The following is a 23,268-nucleotide window of genomic DNA, read 5'->3' as shown; positions in this document are numbered from 1 at the left end:
TTTGTGTGGCTTATTAGCTTTTTGGGTTTTTTTTTTGAAGATCTGTTATTTCATTTTAGGTTAATACATAATATGGAATTCCTGATTTGATAAATGAGGATTTTATTTTTGGAGCAGCACAATATAATTGCAATATATTTCAATCAAATTGAAGAACTGTAACTAGCAAGTGGTAATGCCCGATGTTGCAGGTTGCACTGTGGTGCGGCAATGACGGATGTAGGCAGAGGTGGCATATTTTTTCACAAAAGCAACTTGATTGACTACTAAAATAATAAATGTATATCGCTTCATAGGAGGAGGGTTTGTGTACTTTAATGTTGTGGAATAACTTTGGCATAAACTCTCAAAGTGACGGTACTCAAAATGTTGAGTGCAACACAATTATACTTTTCTGCCACGGGTGTCTCTCACCGTTTCATACATTCTCATTTCCTCTTGGCAGCAAGGTGCATGACATTAACATTTGGTATCTGGTCTGTGACATAACCTCTCTTTGGTAATAGGTGCACAACCTCAAATGCTCCATAGGAGCAGAGTCCTCACACAATGAAGGCTTACACGTTATAGGCGTCATCCATTTCCAGAGGTCCTCGTACATCACTCGAATCTGTACTACACCTCTTGTCATGTGCCTTACTGTGCCATTCTATATTCTTGATCATAAACGGTTTACATGACATCATACATATTCCATCATAGCTACATAACAGTACGACCTTAAACAAATGCTATGCAAGGCCTTGCATTAATCTAAAGCTATGGCGCCATGAATTACAGGCCCCATGAGTCTGTAACCCCAATCCTGGGGGCACTTTGCGCACTTTTGCTCACACATGATCCCTTTTGCAATACATTTGCAATTCCCTTTTCGTCTGCACTATTTTTTATCTAACAGACTTCTTGAAGCGTCTGTTACTAAACTTTGGCGGTGCTGTCACAATATCGGACACTCCTGGGAGGGAGACTTCTTCTCCCGTGTGCTGCGGAGTGCTTCACCCCAGGAGTCCGGCTGCTTCTCTATCCAAAGATGTGTTTTTTTGGTCACTTCTTCGGCCTTCAGGGCCCTCTGGTCTCTTTCTTGGCAACCCCCCAGTATGGGAAAGCTACCTGCTGCACATCCCCTTTAATGGCCTCTGACAATTCTGTTGTTGGCCTCTCAAATGCTGCTGGGCTCTGTTGCATCCCTCTCTGCTGCTGCCACTAACCTCCCAGTGGCACCGCTCAAATTCTTTTTATATATCTGGCTCCTGAGGTGCTAAGTGCTGTGCCCCATACATTCTTCTCAATCATGGGGCGAATCTTCTGGGTGGTGACATGCTCATCTTGGCACTGCGTCACTATGGGGATGGAGCTCTTCTCTTCAGCCTCTATGAGGCTTTCACAGAATGGAGCTATGTGCCACTCTGACTCCCCTTCCCGATTGTATCTTTCTGGTCGGTGGAGGGAAGGGGAATCAGACACCTCCAGCTGCTCTCCTGTAGGAGATGGGTTCCTATCGTACACTAGGGCTTGATACATTACATAGTGTGTCTTTTGTTATATCTGGAATTTCGACGCGTGTGTTTACTGATTTTAAGGTTATAGACACTCGCACTTTTCCCCATTCTTGCCTGCAGGGGCTGTTAATTAAAATATGCATGGAAGTCAAAAGGTAGATAGGAAGGGCAGAGTAGCATAAAAAAATCTCTGCCTTTCAAGCGGTATTCCCATCTATGCTTTCCGTAGCTGAGTTGGTATACCACTGCCGCTGCTTTGGCTACCGGTCAAGTGGCCGGAGCCAATGGAAAGAGCCGGTCGCTTAGCCCCCTATAAATATTATTTATTTGCTAGTTTTTTTGTGTATTATTTTCAGTCTGTCAACCTTGGAACGGCATCCGAGAGAGTGGTCTTCATGTTAACATAAAAAATATTAAAGGGGTTGCCTGGGGTGAGAAAACGCTTCCAGAATCCGTATGGTTCCTGTGGTGCTGACCTCTCTACTTCCAGCCGGTTCGAACACCGGGTTATGTGGTATGAATGTTTCCTGCCTCCTTTCAGTGGCATTATTGCAGGGGGCTAGCTGACTGGCTAATTTCGCTAACTAAGCCAGCCCCGTTCTCTGTCTCTGCATTGGCTATGACAAAGTAATCTGGCTTCATTATTGAAGTTAGCCAGTCAGGCAGCCCTCTGCAATGATGCCAAATAATGAGAGGTGAGAGGAAGCATCCATCCCACCTGACCCCATCTGCTGGCGCCGCTGAACTAGATCAGGTTTTTCTTTCCTCCTCCTATAATCCCTTTAAAGGCCAAGTGACTAGCAATACTTGAGACTGCCTTTGTTTGGAGTTGGGCTACGTTCTCTTCTCTGTTTGGGGTTCCTGTTGGTCCTTTTTTGATAAATAGACTTCTGACCAACAGTAGTAACGTTAATGGGGTCTGGTGGGATCTGACATTACTTGTTTTAAAAATAGATGCAATACATTCTCTTAAAAATGGAAGCCGTAACGTTTGTCGTTTTTGGGGTTTTTTTTGTTTCTGAGTCATTGATTGCACAAATCAAAAAAATCATTTTTAGTCTCTTCACTACATTTATAGGGAAGATACAGAATGGCTTTGCATATTTTTCTGTAGCATTGTGGATATAATCTTTGCATTGACAATATTAAAATGTCTTTCCATTTTACATCACCTAGTTTGTCGCCGTCTTGCTTGGAACGGACTGACATTAAAAGGACAATTTGCCGTTCCGTTTCCTTAGTTCGAGTAGTCTCCATACCTGGAGATGCGCACACTCCTGATCGATCACTAGACCTGACAGCTCTGGAAAAGATAAAATTGTTCCAAGTCAACTTGACTAAATCGGAACGGAATTTCCTGACGGGAGGCTACCTGTAATGTTGTACCTTTTTTAGTGCTCTGTTCAGTGTGTCTGCAACTCTTACAGGTCAATCTCGTACTGGATTTGCTAAGACATTGGCCTCTTTACACTTAAAGTACAAGATCACCTTCACAATCAATTCTTTGTTCATTTTCTCCAATGCAGCTAAAATGAAAAAGAAAGCAACTTTGCAAATACCATGAAGTCTCCTGTCGTTTTGTGTGCACAGCTTCTATGCAGATCTATCTATTTCCATCAAGAAACACGTAAAAGCCAGCAGCCAACAGTTAAAACATCAAAGCTTTATTTCTTCAATATTTAAAAACAAACAAACAAAAAAAACCTCTGCTCACTCACCTATCCATTTTGGGTAAACTGTGGCCTTACTCCTCATCTATGACTAAGGGCATGGTACGTCTTAAATGCTTAGTATATTGGTTCTTGATTTTCCATGTTTTCTCCTGACTGCCTATATATCTTACTGGTCCATGAGCGGTCTGGGCACCCTCAATGATTCTGCTCCAACTTGCCATCACAAGTTAATTCCTGACTCTGAGAGTCCATCTCCATATTTTTTTCTGTTTGTGTCCATGGTTACAGACTAAAAACAAACCCTGTATTGTCTGATCCTGCGATCATATTGCCATCCGGCTGACTCTCATGTCTTACTAACCTACCAAATATAAGTTTTTAAAGGGGTTTTCTGGGACTAAACTATTGATTACTTATCCTCAGGATAGGTCATCAACAGGTGATCGGCAAGGGTCTACCGCTTGGGATCACTGTTGATCAGCTGACTGAGGAGACCGTGGCACTCTAGCAAGCACCTTGGCTTCTTCTCAGGCATGTGACTTCACGTTCATCAGTCATATGGCCTTAAAGCAGCTCAGTCCTATTCAAGTGAATGGAAATGAGCTGCAATTGGAGGCACAGTCACTGTATGACGTACAGCGCTGTGCCTGGACTACAGTAATAGCGGCACTCACCCAAGCATCGCTGTTACTTCAGTCAGCTGATGGGTGGGGATCCCAAGAGGCTGACCCTCACTGATCAACTATTGAGGACCTATCTGCGAGCCTAGGTCATCAATAGTCGAGAGCCAGCAACCTCTTTAAAAGGATTGCCTGTCCTTTTTTCAACTGCTGACCTATCCTCGCAGATAGTAGTTGAGGATTAGGTCATCGGTGGAAAAGAGGGCAGACAACCCCTTTAAGGAAAAATGAATACAAGATTGTTGGAAACCTGTTACCTGGAAATACATAGGTCTACATAGGAGCTATGTATTCTAAATAATAGGATGTTTTTAATTTACTTTTGTAAAGTTGCCTATTTTTTTTTTACATTTGGACTGCAAGAATATATGCAGTTTTAGGGCACCTTTCGCTGCAGTTTTTTGTGCACGACTACAATGGATTTTATTGAAGCACTCCACTGTAGTGTTTGGAGCCAAAGCTAGAAGTGCATCCAGCGGGAGGGAGGTATATAGTCCTTCTTTTATATTTCCAATTTTTTTAAAAATTTTTCTTCTGGCTCAGAAATCTGCCACAACAACTGCGGTATTTTTCAATTAAAAAAAAAAATGTGTGAAACCACCCTCAGGGCACATTCACACAGGTGTTTTTTCAGTGATATCGATGGGCCCACATTTTTCTTTTGGGTGAGCATGAAAAACTGGACATTTCATGTCACTCGCCTAATTATTTACTGTTATGGTCATCCCTCCCTGTTACTTATCTAAAGGCTATTAATCCCAACATGTCTGTGCCTCTTAAGCCCCATTTACGCGCAAACATAATCGCTCAAAATTCTTTTAAAGACAGTTTGAGTGACAGTTTTGAGCGATCATTTTACATAGCTACTAATGGGCACTAATGACTATTAGTAGCTTATTAGCTTCATTTGCATTTAAATGAAGCTCCCTTCTCTGTGTGCAGATAACAGCAGGTGGTCTGTTATCTGCATACAGCTCGATTGTTCTCCCATGGGACAGCAGCTGAAATCAATGTTATCAGCATTCCCGCAGAGAATCACAGCGTGCGGTCCCTGCTATCAGCTGGCCGGCCGAACGATAGTTTTTATGCTGAACCAAAAATCATCATTCGGCTGAAAAGCTAACTATTGTAGCATTTACACACAACGATTATCGCTCAAAAGACATTATTTTTTATGAATTTTGAGCGATAATCGTTGTGTGAAAATGGGACTTTACTCTTCGGTATTTATCTAGTGCAACTCAAGTTTACCATGTTTGCGCCCTCCCATGTGATCATGTGTATTTATTAAATACGTCTGTAGATCTGTTCCATTATGCCTGAAAAAGGACCATGAGAGGTTTGAAAGCTAGCTATAACATCCTGTATTTTTGTTAGCCATCAACCCGTTCCAATCCACTGTCTGACGTCTAAAGACATTCTGATTGAAGGCCGTACAGCTCCGATGTCGGAAGACGTCCAGCAGGGTATTCTTACTGTATATTACTGGCCGCTCTATTGTCGGGGGGAGGCGCTCCAGCATGTCAAATACTGCAGTACTGGCTCTAGCCAGCAGATGGCGCCATTGTATAATGGTAGAAAGAGAAAGCCCCCTAGGAAACCCTGAATCCAAAATTGGATTGCAAAGGGTTAAAAGATATCATATCTATAAGATAACACAGATGGCACATGGCCGTAAAAAAAACTGCACACACAAAACAGAAACACATGAAGACCTTACATACACGTGATGAAATCTGGTCTGTTTTTCCCAATCCAACATTGCTTACACCGGTGTCCAATGAGCCCGCTTATGGTGGATTTACATTGTTACGGTGGACCTCTGCTTTAAAGAGCCAAAGTTAGATGTGTGCTTAACAGTGAAATAGGATGTTGGAGTTTGCCGTTACTGGTTGGACTGAACATGCAACTTTCCACCAGCCTTCTCTCTTCCCTCTTGGATTGCTGTGAGGCAGCTTTTTAGTATTTGGTATTTAATATTTGTACGATCAGTTTAGGTAAAATGCCTGATAAAGAAGGGCTGGAGCCCGGACAACTGTTTTTATTGTATGTGTGTGGTATTGGATTCCAAGAGACTTCTTTTTCTGTTCACAATAAAGCACATAATAGGCTGGATTATCTAAATTGTATGTGATAACAGATGAGAAAGAGGTGAATGATGAAGATATAGGACACCCACATGTGTATTAGTTTCATATGAATTATTTCTCGTGGTCTCGATGAAAACCGAATAGGAAGGACAAGAATGTGATGAATGGTCAGCGTGTGAAAGATTACAACAAATGGCAACAGTTTAAGATGTGAGCAGATAGAGGAAGGCTACTATTCCCTATAGCAGTCCAAGGAGTGCATCATCTATAATTTACAGCTAGGTAGCTTTCTTATCTCTGGAGCCGCTGCTGTTAATTAACCTCATTTTAATGCAATACAAGGGGAAGTGACCACTTTACTGTCATGCTTTCATATTTTGTACATTATAGGGCTAGAAAATGATTTCTACTAAGGAACTTTTTTGACTTCTAACGGACATCTGCCAGTTAATTGATTTAACCCCTTTAGTGGCACGCCCGGAAAATCTCCGGGACTTGCTGCACTGAAATGTGCTTAAAACTACCTAAACCTGCCACTGAAAGGGTTAAAGGCAAATACAGTCTTATTTGTATATGTGCACAAATCAATAAGGATTGGAATCTTTGCTTCCCTCGTACAGAAATGTGTCATTCAATAGTCGTCAATGGAAAGTGACATTGTTGCGCAACAGTATTGCAAAATTTCCATTTACTAAGACGGGGGGATTGCATAACTGAATGTTTTAAGACGCTTTTACATGGCACAATTATCGGAAAAATTCCTCTTTAGATCGCTGATCGGATCTTTCATACAGACCTAAAAGTCATCCGTTCTGTATAAACAGGCCGTCTTTCATGTATGAACAACCACCTGTTTGCCGTGAATGGAGGTGAGTGGGCCGAAATGATAACCGGGGAGTTCTGCCTCTCACTGAGTGATTATCGCAGGGGCGGCTGTGAGGTACTGAAATGCCCTACAGTTGTCCCGTGTAGAAGGGGCTTATGGGCTCCTTCACACTGGTGTTGGCGGTATTGCTCTGTGATTCACAGCCTGATATCGCCTTCACAATCCATTTGAAACTCCTGGATGCAAGGTGTGTTCACGTGGAACCAGACTCGCATCACTGCCGGCTGAAGGAATCCCCTGCTGCGGCTGTCACTGCCGCGGCAGAGGATTGCTGACCTCTCGCATTGCTCTCCATAGGGCTGGCACTGCTGATGGACGATATCACAGAAAGATAGGACATGCTGTGATTTATTTTCACGCAGCATCGCATGAGCGAAAACATTGCAAATGAGACTGAAACCATTTAAAATCATTGGTTTCATAATCATGCATTTTCACTCACTCTCACATCACGCAATTTTATTGCCAGTGTGAAGGCACCCTGAGTGTTGCATCATGTGATTTGATTTGTGTGTTTTTTTGTGACAAGCATCTCAGGATAGTTGTTAACTTGCACTTGTTGCATGGAAATCTCCAACGTGATGTTCTTATTATAACACCAAGGATTTCAGGGACTCCTTATTGTGACTGCTGTGTCATGGAACTGCAAATATCACCTGCAAGGGCGGAAGAGGTCAGTCTGCCTTAGGCCGCTTTCACACGGTATCGTGGTATGTCCTATTTCTTCGTGTTCCTTGGAAAGCATCGCCCATTGATTTCAATGAGACCTTTAATGCATTGTATGGCTCTCGCATGCCGTACGATGTGCATGCAGAGTTCTCAGATAGGATCCAAACCCAAGAAAATCGGAACAGTCCGTCCCAGATCAGTGTACTAAGCAGGGGACTGTAGTTTAATATCTTATCATAAATAGCTCTAAATATTCCATTACACAGTGTTAGGTTCAGCAAAGTTTATTTCCTGTTGACTTGATTGATTTTCTGATTTGATCATCATTGATTCGATTGATTATCCATTCAGTCACATCCGACCTTCCATCACTCTATGGATCAATGTTTTCCACCCATTTCTGTCTTTCACCGCTTCTTTCAGTTCGGCGATTGACATGTTGGTGGTGGCCTTGATTGTATCTGGCCATCTTGTTCTTTGTCATCCTGATCTTCTCTTTCCGCTGACCTTGCTGAGCATCAGTACTGTTTCCAGTGAGTTAGTGCGCATCACGTGGCCAAAGATAGAGAGTCGCTGTTTGATGATTTTGCCCTCTAGTGGTATTTTCGGTTTGACGGGATCTAACACTAATTCGTTCATTGTCATGGCAGTCCAAGGTATCCGTAGCATTCTCCAGCACCAGAGTTCAAACGCATCAATTTTCCTTCTGTCTGTTTTCCTGATCGTCCAACTTTCACAACCAAACGTCGTTATGGGAAAGACGATTGCATTGAGCAGTCTGGTTTTTGTTGCAATGATACTATCCTTGCTTTTCCAGATCTTTTCCATTCCTTGCATTGCATTCCTCCCATGTGTAATCCACCTCCTGATCTCAGGTCCAGATTATCCATTGCAATTGATCTTGGATCCAAGGAAGATGAAATCTTGGACCGACTTGACTTCTTTGTTGTTAATTTTTATGTTCAGTGTACTGTTGCTTACCGCGGTCATGACTTTCATTTTCTTGCTGTTGAGATACAGTTTCATGCATTCGCTTTCCTTTTGCGCTCGTCAGATAAGCTATTCCAGGTCCCTTTCACTTTCCACAAGCAGGGTGGTGGCATCTGCATATCGGAGGTTGTTGACGTTTCTGACACCGATTTTGACTCTGATTTCTAATTCATCCAAGTTGCATCGCCTCATGATCGTTTCTACGTACAGATTAAAAGGACTGGTGATAGAATGCAGCCGTGCCGTACGCCTTTCTAGATTCCGAACCAATCTGCGTTAACCATAAGTTGTGCTGCTTCTCGGTTGTTGTAAAGCGACCTTATAAGCTGTTCAGTATGTTCTGGGACGTCCATTTACTTCAGACACTTCCAAAGCTTGTCATATTCGACACAGTCCAATGCTTTGCTGTAGTTGATGAAACACATGTACACGTCTTTTTGATACTCTTGGGTCTTCTCTGTCATCCAGCGCAGGTTCGCGATTTGGTCTCTGGTTGATGATATACTTGTGTAATTGTTGGTGCTGAACCAGTGGAACTCGATATTTTACAAAGGCTCCAACCAAACATGTTCCAAATAGTTTTCTTTATTTCTGTAATATACTTTGAAATTCCTCTTAGGCCAGTTTCACATGAGCATATTTTAGTGCGTCCATAATATACAGATGTCTTACAGATCACATTGCAACCATTTGTCATCAGTATTTGATCAGTATTTACCTCCGAATTTGCTGTCATTAGTTTTATTTTCTGCTGGTCAAGGACCATTATTACCAAGAAATGCAAATACGAAATCACATGCAGATAAAATACAGCTGACAAACAGATACATCTGTATTTTAATCATTTTCTAGAGATTAGAATAAGCATGTTTTTTTCATAAAATATGGGCAAAAATGGCACATACTGTGTTTTTAAAACACTTCCATGAAAAATCTGCCCATCTAAAGAGGCCTATAAATTGATAGTAACTTAGTATTATGGTCCACAAAATACGGACCAGATATGGACTAAAATCCACTTGTGTGAAAGCAGCCTTATTGTGATTTAGTAAAATGCCCCCTTTGGGAATAAACGTGTTTTGAGGTCTCAGATATAAAAGTCCTCCATAACACGTTGTTTGGTAATATGTGGGCTCTGTTTCTGTTATTATGTTTGGGGGAAAAATCCAAGATTTAGTTTCATGAACAAAGAAGGAAAATCAATGGTATCATATTTAGAAATGAACACGCGGTTTGGAGTCGGGTCTTCTATGACATACTCTTATTTATTGATAAAGCTGCATTGTTTATTAATTGCAGCTATTCTCCATTGCAGGATCTCTTTTCAATCAATGCTTATGTTTATGCTCAGAAGCCACAACTGGATATTCACAGTTTTGAAGGTAACTTTACACGGGTAAGTGAACGCTTTCTCTAATTTTTCATATCCACATAATATGCCCTTGAGACAATATTGCATTGACAACCTAGCAGGGGGCGGGGCGGGGGGGGGGGGGGGGTAAGGCCTTGCAGAACAATGTGCATTGCACCTGCAGTACTTCATATATGACTACTAGTTATCTCATGACCTCAACCAATGTTAGGGATCACCTGTCAGGGTTATGTACTGTTACATTTGGAGTTTTCATTCTAATCTCTGAATATTTAGGAAATGTTGGCATAACCACGATATCTTTTCCGAAGTGTTTATGGCAGAACGCAGGCAAAGACCGATAAAATGAAAAGTAGACTCTAAAATGACTATTCATCGATTTCCAGAAGTGGGTTGTTAATAGAACAGACTACAGTGTTACCAACATTGCTCCCAAAATACAAACTAACCTGCAAGGTTAGGTCACACTTTTCCTTGTGGCATTCCATTTTTTTGTTTTTTCAAGCCAACAGGGAAATTGATTGCCATTCAGCCATTTCAGTCCTATGACTAAAAAAAGGGTTGGTACGGTGTTAGCCAGTGGAGCAAAATGTGATTGTTCTTAGTGAGAGAAACCAGGTAATCTTGTAGATATGATACCTTTTCATGGCAAACAAAAATACATGATGTTACAGCGAGCTTTTGGATCTTCTATCGATCTTTCCTCAGGCTAAAATCGAACTAGTTTGAATGGGGCAAATATATAATACACAGATGCAGAGAGGACACCCCTCTTGATTGAAATACAAATGCTCAAACACAGAAATTTTGAGACTGTTTTGCACTCAAAACTTAAAACAACAGACAAACTGAGCCAAGACATAAATCCTAAATCAGTCCACTGAGCTCAGGACTGACTGAGGAAGGATCGATAGACGATCCAAAAGCTTGCTGTAACATCATGTATTTTTGTTAGCCATTAAAAGGTATCATATCTACAAGATTACTTGGTTTCCCTCACTGAGAACAACCACACTTTGTTCTATGACTGAAACGGACAGCATCCAACAAATGTATGCATTTGAAGAAACTTTAAGAGAAATAACTCTAGTGACAGCTGTGAACACGGTTTACAGGACATCCTTATACGGTATATAAGGGAAATTGCTTAACTGGCAAAATCCTAAAGTAATCTTATTATCACAGTACCTTCTATTGCCAAAGGGGACATTCCAGTAGTAAGATATGTTTGATTTCAAGAGGGGCCTGGACGGCTTTCTTGAGCGATACAATATTATATGTTGTAATCATTAATAACTTCAGGAGGGTCAGTGATCCGGGGATCATTCCAATTGCCAGCTTGGAGTCTTCAAAAGTTATACTCCTAAAGAAACATCCATTTGGAACTGCTGGGCATTTCATCTCTGTCTGGACTATTGGGCCCTAGTTAATCAGTTTGATTAACCCCTTCCTATTCATGTGAGTTACCTTTGCATCATTTTATAAATCCCTTTGAGCGCAGAGAGTTCTTTTGCTTTTTCCTGACCTAGTGTTCTTCACCTATTGTCTCCTTTATTGTGGGGTTCCTCCTACCGCTCTTTGGGATCATAGATGCCCTGTGGGACATAGGGATCTACAATACAAAGTCTGCCAGGACCCACGGTGCTAGCGGGTTGGCCCTTTATTAGGGGCCCTCCTGCTTGCGCCAGGTAAGTCTCCTCCCTTTTTTAACCTTTACCCATCTCGAAGGTGCTGTCCTATTTATATATACTTTTTTGGCCTTACATACCATGTTACAATGATTTAAAATTCCACATTGTTGCCTTAAGAATCTACCAGAAGATTTGAACCCCTTCTTTGAAGACAACCACCCAAGTGTTCAGCCGATTGCTGAAAGTCTGCATCCAGCTGTCATTAATGGGGAAGTTTTGTTGGGGCACAGATCTTTAGAAAGGGGGTATATTTGTTATAATATATCCTGGAGGCGAATGCTACGCATACCTTGGACTGCCATGACAACGAACAGGGTAGTGTTAGATCACGTCAAACCGAAAACATCACTAGAGGGCAAAATCGTCAAACAGCGGCTTTTTTTGGCCATGTGATGCGCGCTAACTCACTGGAAACAGTACTGATGCTCAGCAAGGTCAGTCGGAAGAGAAGATCTGGACGACAAAGAGCAAGACGGCTGGATACAATCAGGGCCACCACCAACATGTCAACCGCAGAACTGAAAGAAACGGTGAAAGACAGAAATGGGTGGAGAACGTTGATCCTTAGAGTGACCGAAGGTCGGATGCGGACGGAATGGATAATCATCATTCATCATCATATTTGTTATTGTCATATTACTTGCTGGCCTTTTAAATAACTCTTTGACCATGTAATATATGGACAAACTAGCTCTGCCAAAACCCCGAGCTAGTGTTAATTAAAACGATCTATCTTCAGTTCACGGATAGAGTCTTGGCCAATATACACCCCTCTATGACAGCTATATGCCCTAACAGGCCGTATAAAATGGGATTGTCTTTGAGACAACTGATTTAGGCCTCATGTCCACGGGGAAAATCAGGCCCGCTACGGATTCTCCATGGAGAATCCGTAGCGGGTCCCTCCTGCCCCGCGGACATGAGCGCTTAAAATAAGAATAAACTCACCTCTTGCACGCTCCGGATCTTCCCTTCGCCACGGCTTCATCTTCTCTCCGTCGCGGCCGGATCTTCTTTCTTCGGCCCGGCGGATGTGCATGGCACGTCGGTTGCGTGCCGCGCGCATGCGCCGGCCCGAAGAAAAAAGATCCGGCCGCGACGGAGAGAAGATGAAGCTGCGGCGAAGGGAAGATCCGGAGCAGGTGAGTATATTCTTATTTTAGGTCTCCCGCGGATCCGGACGGCTTCCATAGTCTTCAATAGAAGCCCGCGGGAGCCGTCCCCGCGGGAGCCCCGCACGAAAATGGAGCATGGTCCAGATTTTTTCATGCTCCATTTTTTTTTTTAATCACTTTTATTGACCATCCGCGGGTATTTATCTACCCACGGGTGGTCAATGCATCCCTATGGGGTGCGGATCCGCGGGCGGGAGAAGAGTTAAAATGCGTTGCTTATTTTAATTCTTCTTTTGCCCGTGGACATGAGGCCTTAAGGCTTCATTTCACTCATATATTTTCAAGAGTTGTCAAAGTAAACTTTTTCTTTAAACCAGTGAGGCTCAGTTTGCACTAGCATCATACCTCCCATAATGAATCAGAACTGACATAAATGGGACCCTATTGACTCTAAAGAGAACCGCTCATCAACATGTGGCCCCCAAATAAAGCATACAGTCCAACAATGTGTTAAAGGTCATATACCTCCAATCTCTGTTTATTTGAAAACCATTTCATGTACCTTCACAATCTTTATCCAAGGTTAGGAGATGAGAGTTCATTGGGCATGCTTCAGCGGAGAAGAAGAATCCGGCGTATTCATGAACTGCTGAGTAAACCCCCCCTATATCTTGACTGACAACCCACCCCTTGTACAGGCCAGATCTTGTGCCTGGACATAGAATGCAGAATACACTCCTTTAATACTCTGTGGCCTCGTTCTGCCACCGCACGTGCGCCGGCAGCGCCACCCAGAGCCTGTGCAGTAGCGGAGAGGCCACAGAGCAGTAAAGGGCTGGATTACGCGCTTGTACAGGATGCAAAAATGGATGCGCAGGTTTGCGACTTCTGCCACAGCACATTTGACTGATGCAATTTTGATACGGGGAGGGAGGAGGTTATAGATTGCCCGGGCATGCCACGGCTTTTGAAAAGGAGAAAAAAGTTATTCTACTACTTAGAGGAACCATGACTGTGTTTTAGGTAGTTAAATGTTGTTCCCAAGTTTCCTTTAATGGGGTGCGCCAGGGGTCCAGTAGTTTGGACAGAAAGGATATAGATGCATTTAGATTACGCTGTTCTTGCGATATTACAAGAATGGCCAATGGAAATATGCACAGCATGTTATGACATGTACAGTATGTTGTCCCCTATATAGAATAGCGATGGTGTGTCCTCATACATGTTCTAGCTGATTGGGTTAAACCAGATGTATTATTCTATTTGTCCATTTCAGACAGAGGTGAAAGAGTTAAACCCTCATGGTTCCATTTTAAAGATGAACCCAGAAAATTAAATTGATCTGTGGTCAAATGGGATTTGACACTAGTAAAATGGTATCATATATTGATGTTTGAACAATCCACTTATCTCTGAAAGATAATCTCAGAATTTGCTAAAAGAGCACTCTTTCCTCTTCCTCATGTTACTGGATATTCTTGCAAATTGAATAGAAACTCAGAATTTTCTCCTAAAATGGATTCCATTTAAAGCCAAGTGATGGCTATTTTCTTTCTTCAGCATCAAACACTTGAATGCGTTATGAACTGCCTGGCTGCAATTAACGTAAAATGACCCAATTGAATATAAGCGTAGTCAACTGCGGGATGGGAAATCTTACAGCGCGTAGTTAGTAACTGTAAGAGAGATAAGTAAATGCCCTCGTACACGGGCCGACAGTCTTATAAACGACTGCAGGAGATCGGACCTCACAGCTAAGGTCGTCAGAACTCGTGCAGAGCATGTAAACTGAAAGACTTGCCGCCGGCTCGCGAGCTTCTGGTCTAAGGTGAGCGCTGAGCGGAGAGCATTGACACTGGACGAGAAGCCGCTTCAAAAGTTGCCACATTACTGCATCACAAACCAAGTCAAAATCCCCATTTTGAGGCGGTATCTCACTTCCACCTATCATGAGCTCCTCACACCTCAGTGCCGGCTCACCAAGAATCCAGCACTTTATTCTGTTTCTTGGTTGCATATATTCTCTGCTCACCATGAGTCGCTTCCGCATCGCTTGACAAGCGGCGGCGCCCAGTAGCGGCTGCCAGTTGCGCTCTTGGTGTGCAGGCAGCGAGGAGGCAGAGAATACATGCAGCCGAGGTGTTTGGGATTTGTATGAAGGGGAATCGGGGGTTGATCCCAATCCATGCAATACAGGTGTTGCTTGTTTCTTACAGCTGACACCTGCTTGTAACAGCCCTGATTAGCACTCCCGCTGATTGCAGCTGTTAACTGTTTAAATGCCACCCTCAATTCTGAGAGCGGCATTTAAATGCCCCAATCGGAGTTCAAGGGTCCCAAACGGCCCTCTGCAATGAGATTGTGGGGTACCGTTTTGGTTGCCTTAGCAACCAGGGGCCTTCTGAAGACCCCCAAGGCTGCCATGGCAAAATGGCTATCAAGCCATTCCTGTGGCATGGCTTGATAGATTTCCTGTCAGATTGCGGTATAATGTAATACTATGGTAATAAATCATATTGCAGGAGCAATCAAACTCATGCAAGTTGTTGTCCCTTATGGGCACTAAAAAATTAAAAAAAAAACAGTTTAAGGGTGGATTCACACGAATGTATATCGGCTCGGTTTTTACGCCGAGCCAATATACGTTCGTGTGAATGCACCCTAAAAAGGTATATTTAAAAATAAAACCCTTTTGCCATATTTATTATGAAAATCAAAGTAAAAAACACAAAAGCATATTTGATATTGTTGCGTCTATAAAATTCCAATCTATAAAAGTAATGCATCCTTCACCCTTCACGGTGAACATCATCAGGAACACCAGAATTGAACTTTTTTTTGGTCTCCCGATCTCCAGGAAAAAATGTAATAAAAAGCGATCAAAACGCTGTATGTAGTCCAAAATGGTATCGATAGAAACTACAGGACGTCCTGCAAAAAACGAGCCCCCGCACAACCATGTTGACGGAAAAATAAAAACCTCATGGCTGTCAGAAGATGGCAGCAGAAATTTTTTTCCCAAAAAGTTTTTTTATATTTTAAAAGTAGTACAGCAAAAGAAAAAAAAAACTATATAAATTTGGTATCGTAGTAATCATACTGGCCCATAGAATAAAGTTTGCACGTAATTTTTGCTGCAGTGTGTAAACTGAAGAAACCAGCCCCCCCCCCCCCCCCCACCTCCCCATCAAAAAAAAAGATGGCAGAATTTCATTTTTTTTTTTTCGTTTCTCTCCACTTAGGATTTTTAAAAAGTTTTTAAATACATTATATGGTAAATAAATAGCACCATTGAAAAATACAACTTGCCCTGCAAAAAACAAGAAGACTAGTAAAAGAAGCAATTTACTGGCTCTTAAGGCTTACATTACTTATGCCACTAAGGGGTTAAAAATACACTTAAAGTGACGGAGTTCTGCATCAGATAACTTTGCATGAGACATAAATTCAAGATTTACAATTAAAAAGTGACATTTTCGGTATGGTTTTTCCAATTTTTCATGACTGTTGGGGGTTTAAAAATTAGTTGAGCTGAAATTTAAAAAAAATGCCTAAAGTGTAGGAGCCATATATAAACTGATGATGCAGCCTTGTGAACGCTCCCCTAGGAAACAGTTGATGTCATTTTTGTATGCGGGACTGTATTTTCTGGACAAGAGCAGCATTTCAGCCCAAGTACAAAACAGAAGTCTAAGCTTATGGTTTGATCATACTTACACCATGTGGCTCAGCCGTATTAGGTTTTCCTAGGCAACTGCATCATCTGGTGATGTAGAGCAATACGCTGCACTGCATCTTTTTTAATCCCTTCCAGACCCACATAATTTAACCCCTTGAGTGGCAGGTTTCTTACCACCCTGTCGTGCCCACCAGGGCAGGTTTTTTAAAATGGTCTAATCATTGAATTTCAACTAGTTTTGCAGTTGCGTCTCAAGAGCCATAACTTTTTTATTTTTCCATTGACATGGCCATATAAGGGCTTGTTTTTTGCGGGACAAGTTGTGATTTTTTAAACAGGGGGGAGGAAAAAAAGAAATGGGGAAAAAAGAAAAAAGGGGCCATGTCATTAAGGGGTTAAATAATGTATTAACTTCCTTCTCTGGGTCATTACGACGCACATGGATACCACATGTGTGATTGTATTTTTGATTTTTTACAAAGTAAAGGGAGACAAGTGTTTTTTTAATTTTTTTAATAATTTTTTTAATTTTTTTTTTTTAAAATTTTTTTAAAATTTTTTAATTTTTTTTGTCCCTTTAGGGGACTTCCACAGGGACCCATCAGGACCCCTGATCACATTCCAGGGGTCCGATGGTGACAGCCCTTTACATGCTGCAGTGACAGCCCTTTACATGCTGCAGTCACATAGACTGCAGCATGTAAAGGGTTAAGACAGCAGAGATCGGAGGATTTCTCTGATCTCTGCTGTAAGAGCTAGTACCTAGCTGTCCTCTGACAGCTAACAACCAGCTCTCCCTGCCACAGAGACCATCGGCTTGCTTCTGACAAGCCGATGGTCTCTATGGCAACCTGTAAACAAAGCAGGACATTGCCGATATGTCGGCAATATCTTCTGCTGGTTTTTCAAAGCCCTTGCTTTGTTCTCTGTGGGACTGTGCAGGCAGAGCACACTGCTACAGCTTGTGGCATTGTGCTCTGCAGCTCCCATAGTGATACATAGCCCGGAAATCTTCCGGGCTATGTTGCTATGAGCAGTGGAGCTCGTCACGGAACGTTTCCGGGCGTGCCACTCAAGGGGTTAAAGGGTTAGCAGGCTGGTTCTTATGCCTGCAGGCCATTAACTTGTGCAATACGTTTATAGCACAGTGTCAGGCCTGCTAACAGCCAATCTTGTAGGACATATACTTCCCTGAATTCCCGTAAAGAGAAATATGCAACAGATCCTGCATTTAATTAATTAATTGTGTGTGTAATATATATATATATATATATATATATATTATATTTTAATAATTTTCCTTTATGAAGCAGAGTTGGCACTTTTCTACCAACTAACTCCGACTCCTCCTGAATGTGACTCTGACTCCGACTCCACAGCCCTAATTAATATCCACCCCAATTTTATATAATAAACCCCCTGTGTCCGGCTGTCCACATACTTTTGGCTATTAATTGTATAAGTTCATGCAGAAACATTGTGATCTTAAGAAGTAATTTTTTAAACTTTTTTTTTTTTTAGAGATTTTTGTTTTTCTTTAAGCAAAATGTTAAACAGTTTACATTTTTTTCATATTCATTGCAGTTCTCGTTGCGCATACTATGTTTACTTTTTTTTTTCCATTACAGGAAGACACGGACCCATCTATTCATGAAAGCCTTGGTATAGAGAATACCTTGTGGGCAAGCACAGTGGTTGCATCTGGTAAGAAAATTGCTTGTTTTCATGCTTGTTTGTCTTGTTTTTAAGTGCACTTCAGAGAACATTCACCACCTATTACAATGGGCAGCTCACAGAAAATTGTAATTTCTAATAGGTTTTCTCTTATACATGTGTTATACCTAGCGCACGGCCTGGGGGAACACTACATGACTTCTGTCTTTGATGTTCTTAAAGGGGTTTTCCGGAAATGGGGCAAAAGTTTCCACATTTCCCTTAAATTTCCTCGTATTGCCATTATTCAAAACATCCATCTAAATCAATAAACTGAACTCCGGTACCTTATTTGCTGACCTGCGCCAATGCTGCTTTCCAATCAGCTTTAGATTTCCATTGTTGTTTAAAATGACTGCCGGGAAGTATAAAAACTACCCCTCCCACAATGCCCCACTGCCAGTGACTGGAGAGTGCGCATTCACAACTGTACAAACTGTGTGGTCGTTACAGAATTTGAGCCTGCCTGACCGGTAATACAGCGGAGCGTACAGGACGTACCCATGTATAACAATGGAGAACTAAGTAGGTAGGGCACCGATAAAGCAATATCTCTGCAGCTCTGTAAAACAAGATATAATATTATATTGCAGAATTACATGTTATCGTCTTAGGAAGCATATAACTTTCACTTTAAATCGCCGCAATACCCCTTTAACCCTTTCCAGTCCAATTTGTATCCTGGTTTTCCTAGGGGGCTTACTCTTTCTGCCGTTATACAACGGCGCTATATGCTGGCTAAAGCCAGTACTGCATGAGGTGACACATTGGATAGGCTCCGACAGCAGAGAGGCTGGCAATGTACAGTAAGAGAACCCCGACGGACGTCTTCCATCATCAGAGCTGTACTGTATAGAATGTCTTTAGAGGTCAGACAGTGGATTGGAAAGGGGTTAAACGTTATAACCATTTTTTTTTTTTAATCCTTCCCTTGGATGGACCTTACTGGAGAGGCTCCCTTCCTTTGTATATTTACTGTATAGAAAGTACAGCAGGTATATGTGCTTTATGGCAGCTGAAAGGAATAGGAATCAATTGAGAGAGACATGTAGTGGATTAATGAAGGTGCAGCCTCCTCTCTGAGACGAGGGGTTACCTCTGTGTATTTTGTTACCATCCCATCTTTTCTCGGTCTCCAGTGGTGCAATAGAGCTGTAGTAGGTATTATAAATTATTCATCTCTTCTAGACTGGATCTATATATTGTACGTTTCACCCCTAGCCAATTATATTAACAAAGTCCTAGGGCTCCAGATTGCAACAGAACTCCCATTCGCTTCTATTGGCGTGACGGAAACCGCATGACATAGGGTACTTGGCTGTTTCCGTAAACCAGGCCACCTTTGGGAGACTGGATGTGGCAGCCGGTGGGATGGAGGTCAGGGTCTCTTGCCCACCTCTGGGGCTCCCATCTTTCAGACAATTAAGGTACATCCTGTGCAGGACTGCCCATTTAACAAATTATAAATAGGATTTTCTCATATATTAGGCTGTATGCCCCCAAACCAGGAGTGTGATTTAAGAAGAATACATCCAATTGTAAATGCCTCCTCTCCGTTCTTGCACGTTATATGTCTTATATTGAGATGGTTTGGAATATTGAATAAAATACTTTAAAGTGTAGAAACTGGAGTAAAATCCTAATGGAGCCTCACTGCTTGTATTCATTGCACCTTATCTTCTGTGCATTGAATCCCTTATGCCCTTACATTAAACTACTGTTACTGATCCCTCACACTATCGATTTGTGGTCTTTCGCCTCTAAAATTGTCAGGACAGCAGCAATCAGAGCTGAACATTTCTGAGGTATTCCCCACATAATTCCCCTAGCACTTCTCGATGGCCCGACCTTGACCCTCATGACTTTACAAAGTGGTAATAGCACATCTTAATGCAAGAATTTATCATGGTTACTTCAGATATGCAGTTTGAAGAATCAGGTAAATTAGGTAAAATATTGATTTTATTAGTTTTCGGCTTCCACTACTTTTCAGTGAATTTGCTGTTTGTTTTATTTGTGGTCTTGAACCTGAAGATTATTATATGTTGGCTACTTAAGGGCGTCTCTGTTGCCCTTACATTTTTATGGTTTGGACCATCCATTATATATATAATGGCGAAAGGCTGGATCTTATTTTGTCTAATCGTTAATTCCTTAAAGGCGTTTCCCTCTAATTAAAAGAAAAAACAAGAAAGAAAGAAAACATACCTGCTTGGCCAATCTGACCATTCTTGTTTGTGAAGGATCGTGCGTTCAATTGACGGCTGTCTTAAGTCATTGGCTAAGAGACGGGTGTAAAGGAGTACGACTAGAATTGGAGTGTACAGTATAAGGATTGTTTGTAGTCAGTAACCTTCGAGACACAAAGGGTGTGAGAAGCAGCTGCAGGATATTGTTCATCAACATTCAGATTTTATTGTAGATTAATTGGAGCAGTAAACCCTTAGAGTGCAGTGGCATAGCTATAGGGGTCACAGCTACGACCTGGCTCCTAAGGCTGGGGGGCCCAAAGGTCTTGTGGTCTCTTCTGTGCCTTCACACCCTAATAGTGGCGCAGCTACTATTGGGTTGGAAGGGTAGAAAGGGGACCACAGTTAGGGTGTGGGATCACACTGATTGGGGCATTTAAATGCTCTGATTGCATTTGTTGCGGGCGGCTGTCAGACAGCTGAAACCTGCTGTGCATGAAGCAGGATCCAGTAATGCTTAATACAAACCCCGTACTGGTTGGGCATACTTGTAGACTTAAATGGTTAATCTTTAAAACTCTAGCCACATCCCTCGCAGCTAATGCTGCATCAGCGGGCCACGTACGTTCACATGTTGCGTATTTTGGTGCGGACCTGCTCCAAAATTCATAGCCTATTTTGCATTGTGGAATTCAGTGTGGATTCACATTAAAAACCATGTCAAAATCCACACCATTTGATACAGATTTTGGCGCAGTCCTTGCTGCGGATCCACACCTGGTTTCACTCTCTCAATTGAAGGAGTGATGTACTTTGCAGATTTTTATACAGTTTTTGACACAAATTTTGTTGCAGATTTTGTTGTGCTGCGTAAAATTTGCACCAATTACTCTAGTTGTGAATGTACTCTTACGAGACCCAGTGATGCAGTGGAATGTTTTGGTAGACCACGACTGTCAGCCATGAACAGCAGTAGGGACGGGGACCAAGCTGAACTTTGCAGTGCTGGAGTTCTGGGTTCAAGTCTGACCAAGGGCAACAACTGTGTGGATTTTTTCCAAAGCTTATGTTGTCCTTGATGAGATTTGAACCCTGGATGCCAGCAATACAAGGTAAGTTTGCCAACCAATGAGCCACATTCATGGGAATAGCCACTACCAGCTCTATTCCCATGCAGTTTTGGTGCATTGTGAACCTTCTGGAGGCCAGATTAGTGAACCCGATTTTTAATCCTATTGACTTTAATGGGAATCTGAATCAGGTTGTTCCAATTATTTTTGGAAAATTGGACTAATCATTCCCGATCTGTAATTATAATCGCTTTTTGCTAATCAGGATTTATTCAATGGTCCTTTTCTTCTATCATTCCTGCATAGTACGAGAAGCCATGTTAGCTCTGGGTCTTCTCTTCTCATGCACCCCAGTAGTAAATTGGGCTTGTTCAGGTTTAGAGCTTTACATAGCCGGCCGCTCACCATTAGAGCCGCAGGCACGACCTCTTGCTCTCTAAACCTTGACTACACACCCGGGTCCTATCTGACTGTGGATGGGACTATTTAGGGGTGTTGTTGTCTTCTCTCTCTAGGCTTGTCTGCATCTATGGGGTTTTAACCCTAGAAACTACCCACAAATAGTGGACCTCCTTTTCTCTCTCTAACCTAATATAGTCACTCTTTGACTACTAGACGGAGTACCATCTCCAGCTGCCTATAAATAGACTAATAGCCAGGTCATTGATGGACTAAAGAACGCCATAGGGGATTTATTTACGCATCCCCTTATGGGCAAATAAGTTACTCTCTGACTGCTATACGGAGTACTATCTCCGAACGGCTCTATATAGACTGACAGCAAAGTCACTGGCAGATCTAAGGACGCCAACATACTCATAGGGGACCTGCTTACGCAGCCCCTTATGGGTAAAAGATTGACTTGAGAGAGACTGAATCTAGATAACAGAAAACCCCCCCTTGACACTGGGTTTACTGTTGAGATAGTTCATTACGTCTCCACTATGAATGTAGACATATGCAATTGACCACTACATACTAAGGGTCATTCAACTCCAACTCTTCTCACTATTTGGTCTGAATCTTACGGACATAGAACAGGACACGGTCCGGTCCGACTAATAGTGATGCTTTGTTGGTGTGCGTACTTTGAGAGCTAGAGAAGGAAATTACAATTATTTGATACGTAATTCCTTTAATAGAAACAGGTGAAAAACCGTGTATCCACCAGAAAAATACACACTGTTAAAAAATTTTTTTTCACTAACCGTGGTGACGATTGGTCCACGTTAAAAGGACGGCATATTAATTGATGGTATATTGACCTTTGCTCCTGAGGAACTATCCAAAAATCGGATAGGGAAACGCGTCGAGCCTATTTTTGTTTGTTGTTGCATGGCACTACTGCGGGAGCCTACGGACTCTTACCTACCTAGTGCTATTGCAAGCTCTCATCTTGAGCTAGTAGATCTAGCACCATTGACATGCAAGAGCCTGTTTGAAGGATATGGATACAAAATGCTTATTGGGATTGTAACCAGATCCTCAAACAAAATAACGAATATGCAAATGAATACTGTGGCATAATTGGGGATTGACTAAGAAGACCGCATATTCATTGGGTGGATTCTATACCAATCACCTAGACGTGGACCCACACCCTGAATAGTGGGTTTCAGCAGGATTCTGTCAATTAATAATACCTGCGTCCATATATCTATATGTACCAGCAGTACACTAATCATTAAGGGACACCCCTAGATACACTGTGAGGGACTATACATCTGTATCCACGAAGTGTAAAGGAAGCCAATCCCCCATCCAATCTAAGACCAGGGTAATCCCCTCTTCTGGTTTTTCTTGTGTTTCGTCTTGATTTATGTTTGTTAGTGTCAGTGTAAGCCCACGTTTTTAGAATTATTTAACAAATAAAAATTATTAATTTTATATCTATATCTGTGAAGGGTTTCGAATATTCTACATATAGATTTACATACCACTGTGATTTCTAG

The 23,268-nt window shown here is 42.0% G+C and overlaps 1 protein-coding gene across 4 annotated transcripts in view; it reads left to right on the top strand.

Annotated features, from left to right (window-relative positions):
- Positions 1 to 23,268, top strand: part of ATP9B (ATPase phospholipid transporting 9B (putative)) — a 265,069-nt gene that overhangs the window by 95,184 nt on the left and 146,617 nt on the right. For all 4 annotated transcript variants that reach the window (XM_066579467.1, XM_066579466.1, XM_066579464.1 and 1 more), the window contains exons 9-10: positions 9,803 to 9,883; positions 17,973 to 18,048. In XM_066579467.1, the coding sequence (XP_066435564.1) occupies positions 9,803 to 9,883; positions 17,973 to 18,048 (157 nt within the window). The remainder of the gene's footprint in view (positions 1 to 9,802; positions 9,884 to 17,972; positions 18,049 to 23,268) is intronic.

This window comes from Eleutherodactylus coqui, chromosome 9 (genome assembly GCF_035609145.1).
Source record: "Eleutherodactylus coqui strain aEleCoq1 chromosome 9, aEleCoq1.hap1, whole genome shotgun sequence".
Lineage (NCBI taxonomy): Eukaryota > Metazoa > Chordata > Amphibia > Anura > Eleutherodactylidae > Eleutherodactylus > Eleutherodactylus coqui.
This window is presented reverse-complemented; position numbering and strand designations above follow the sequence as displayed.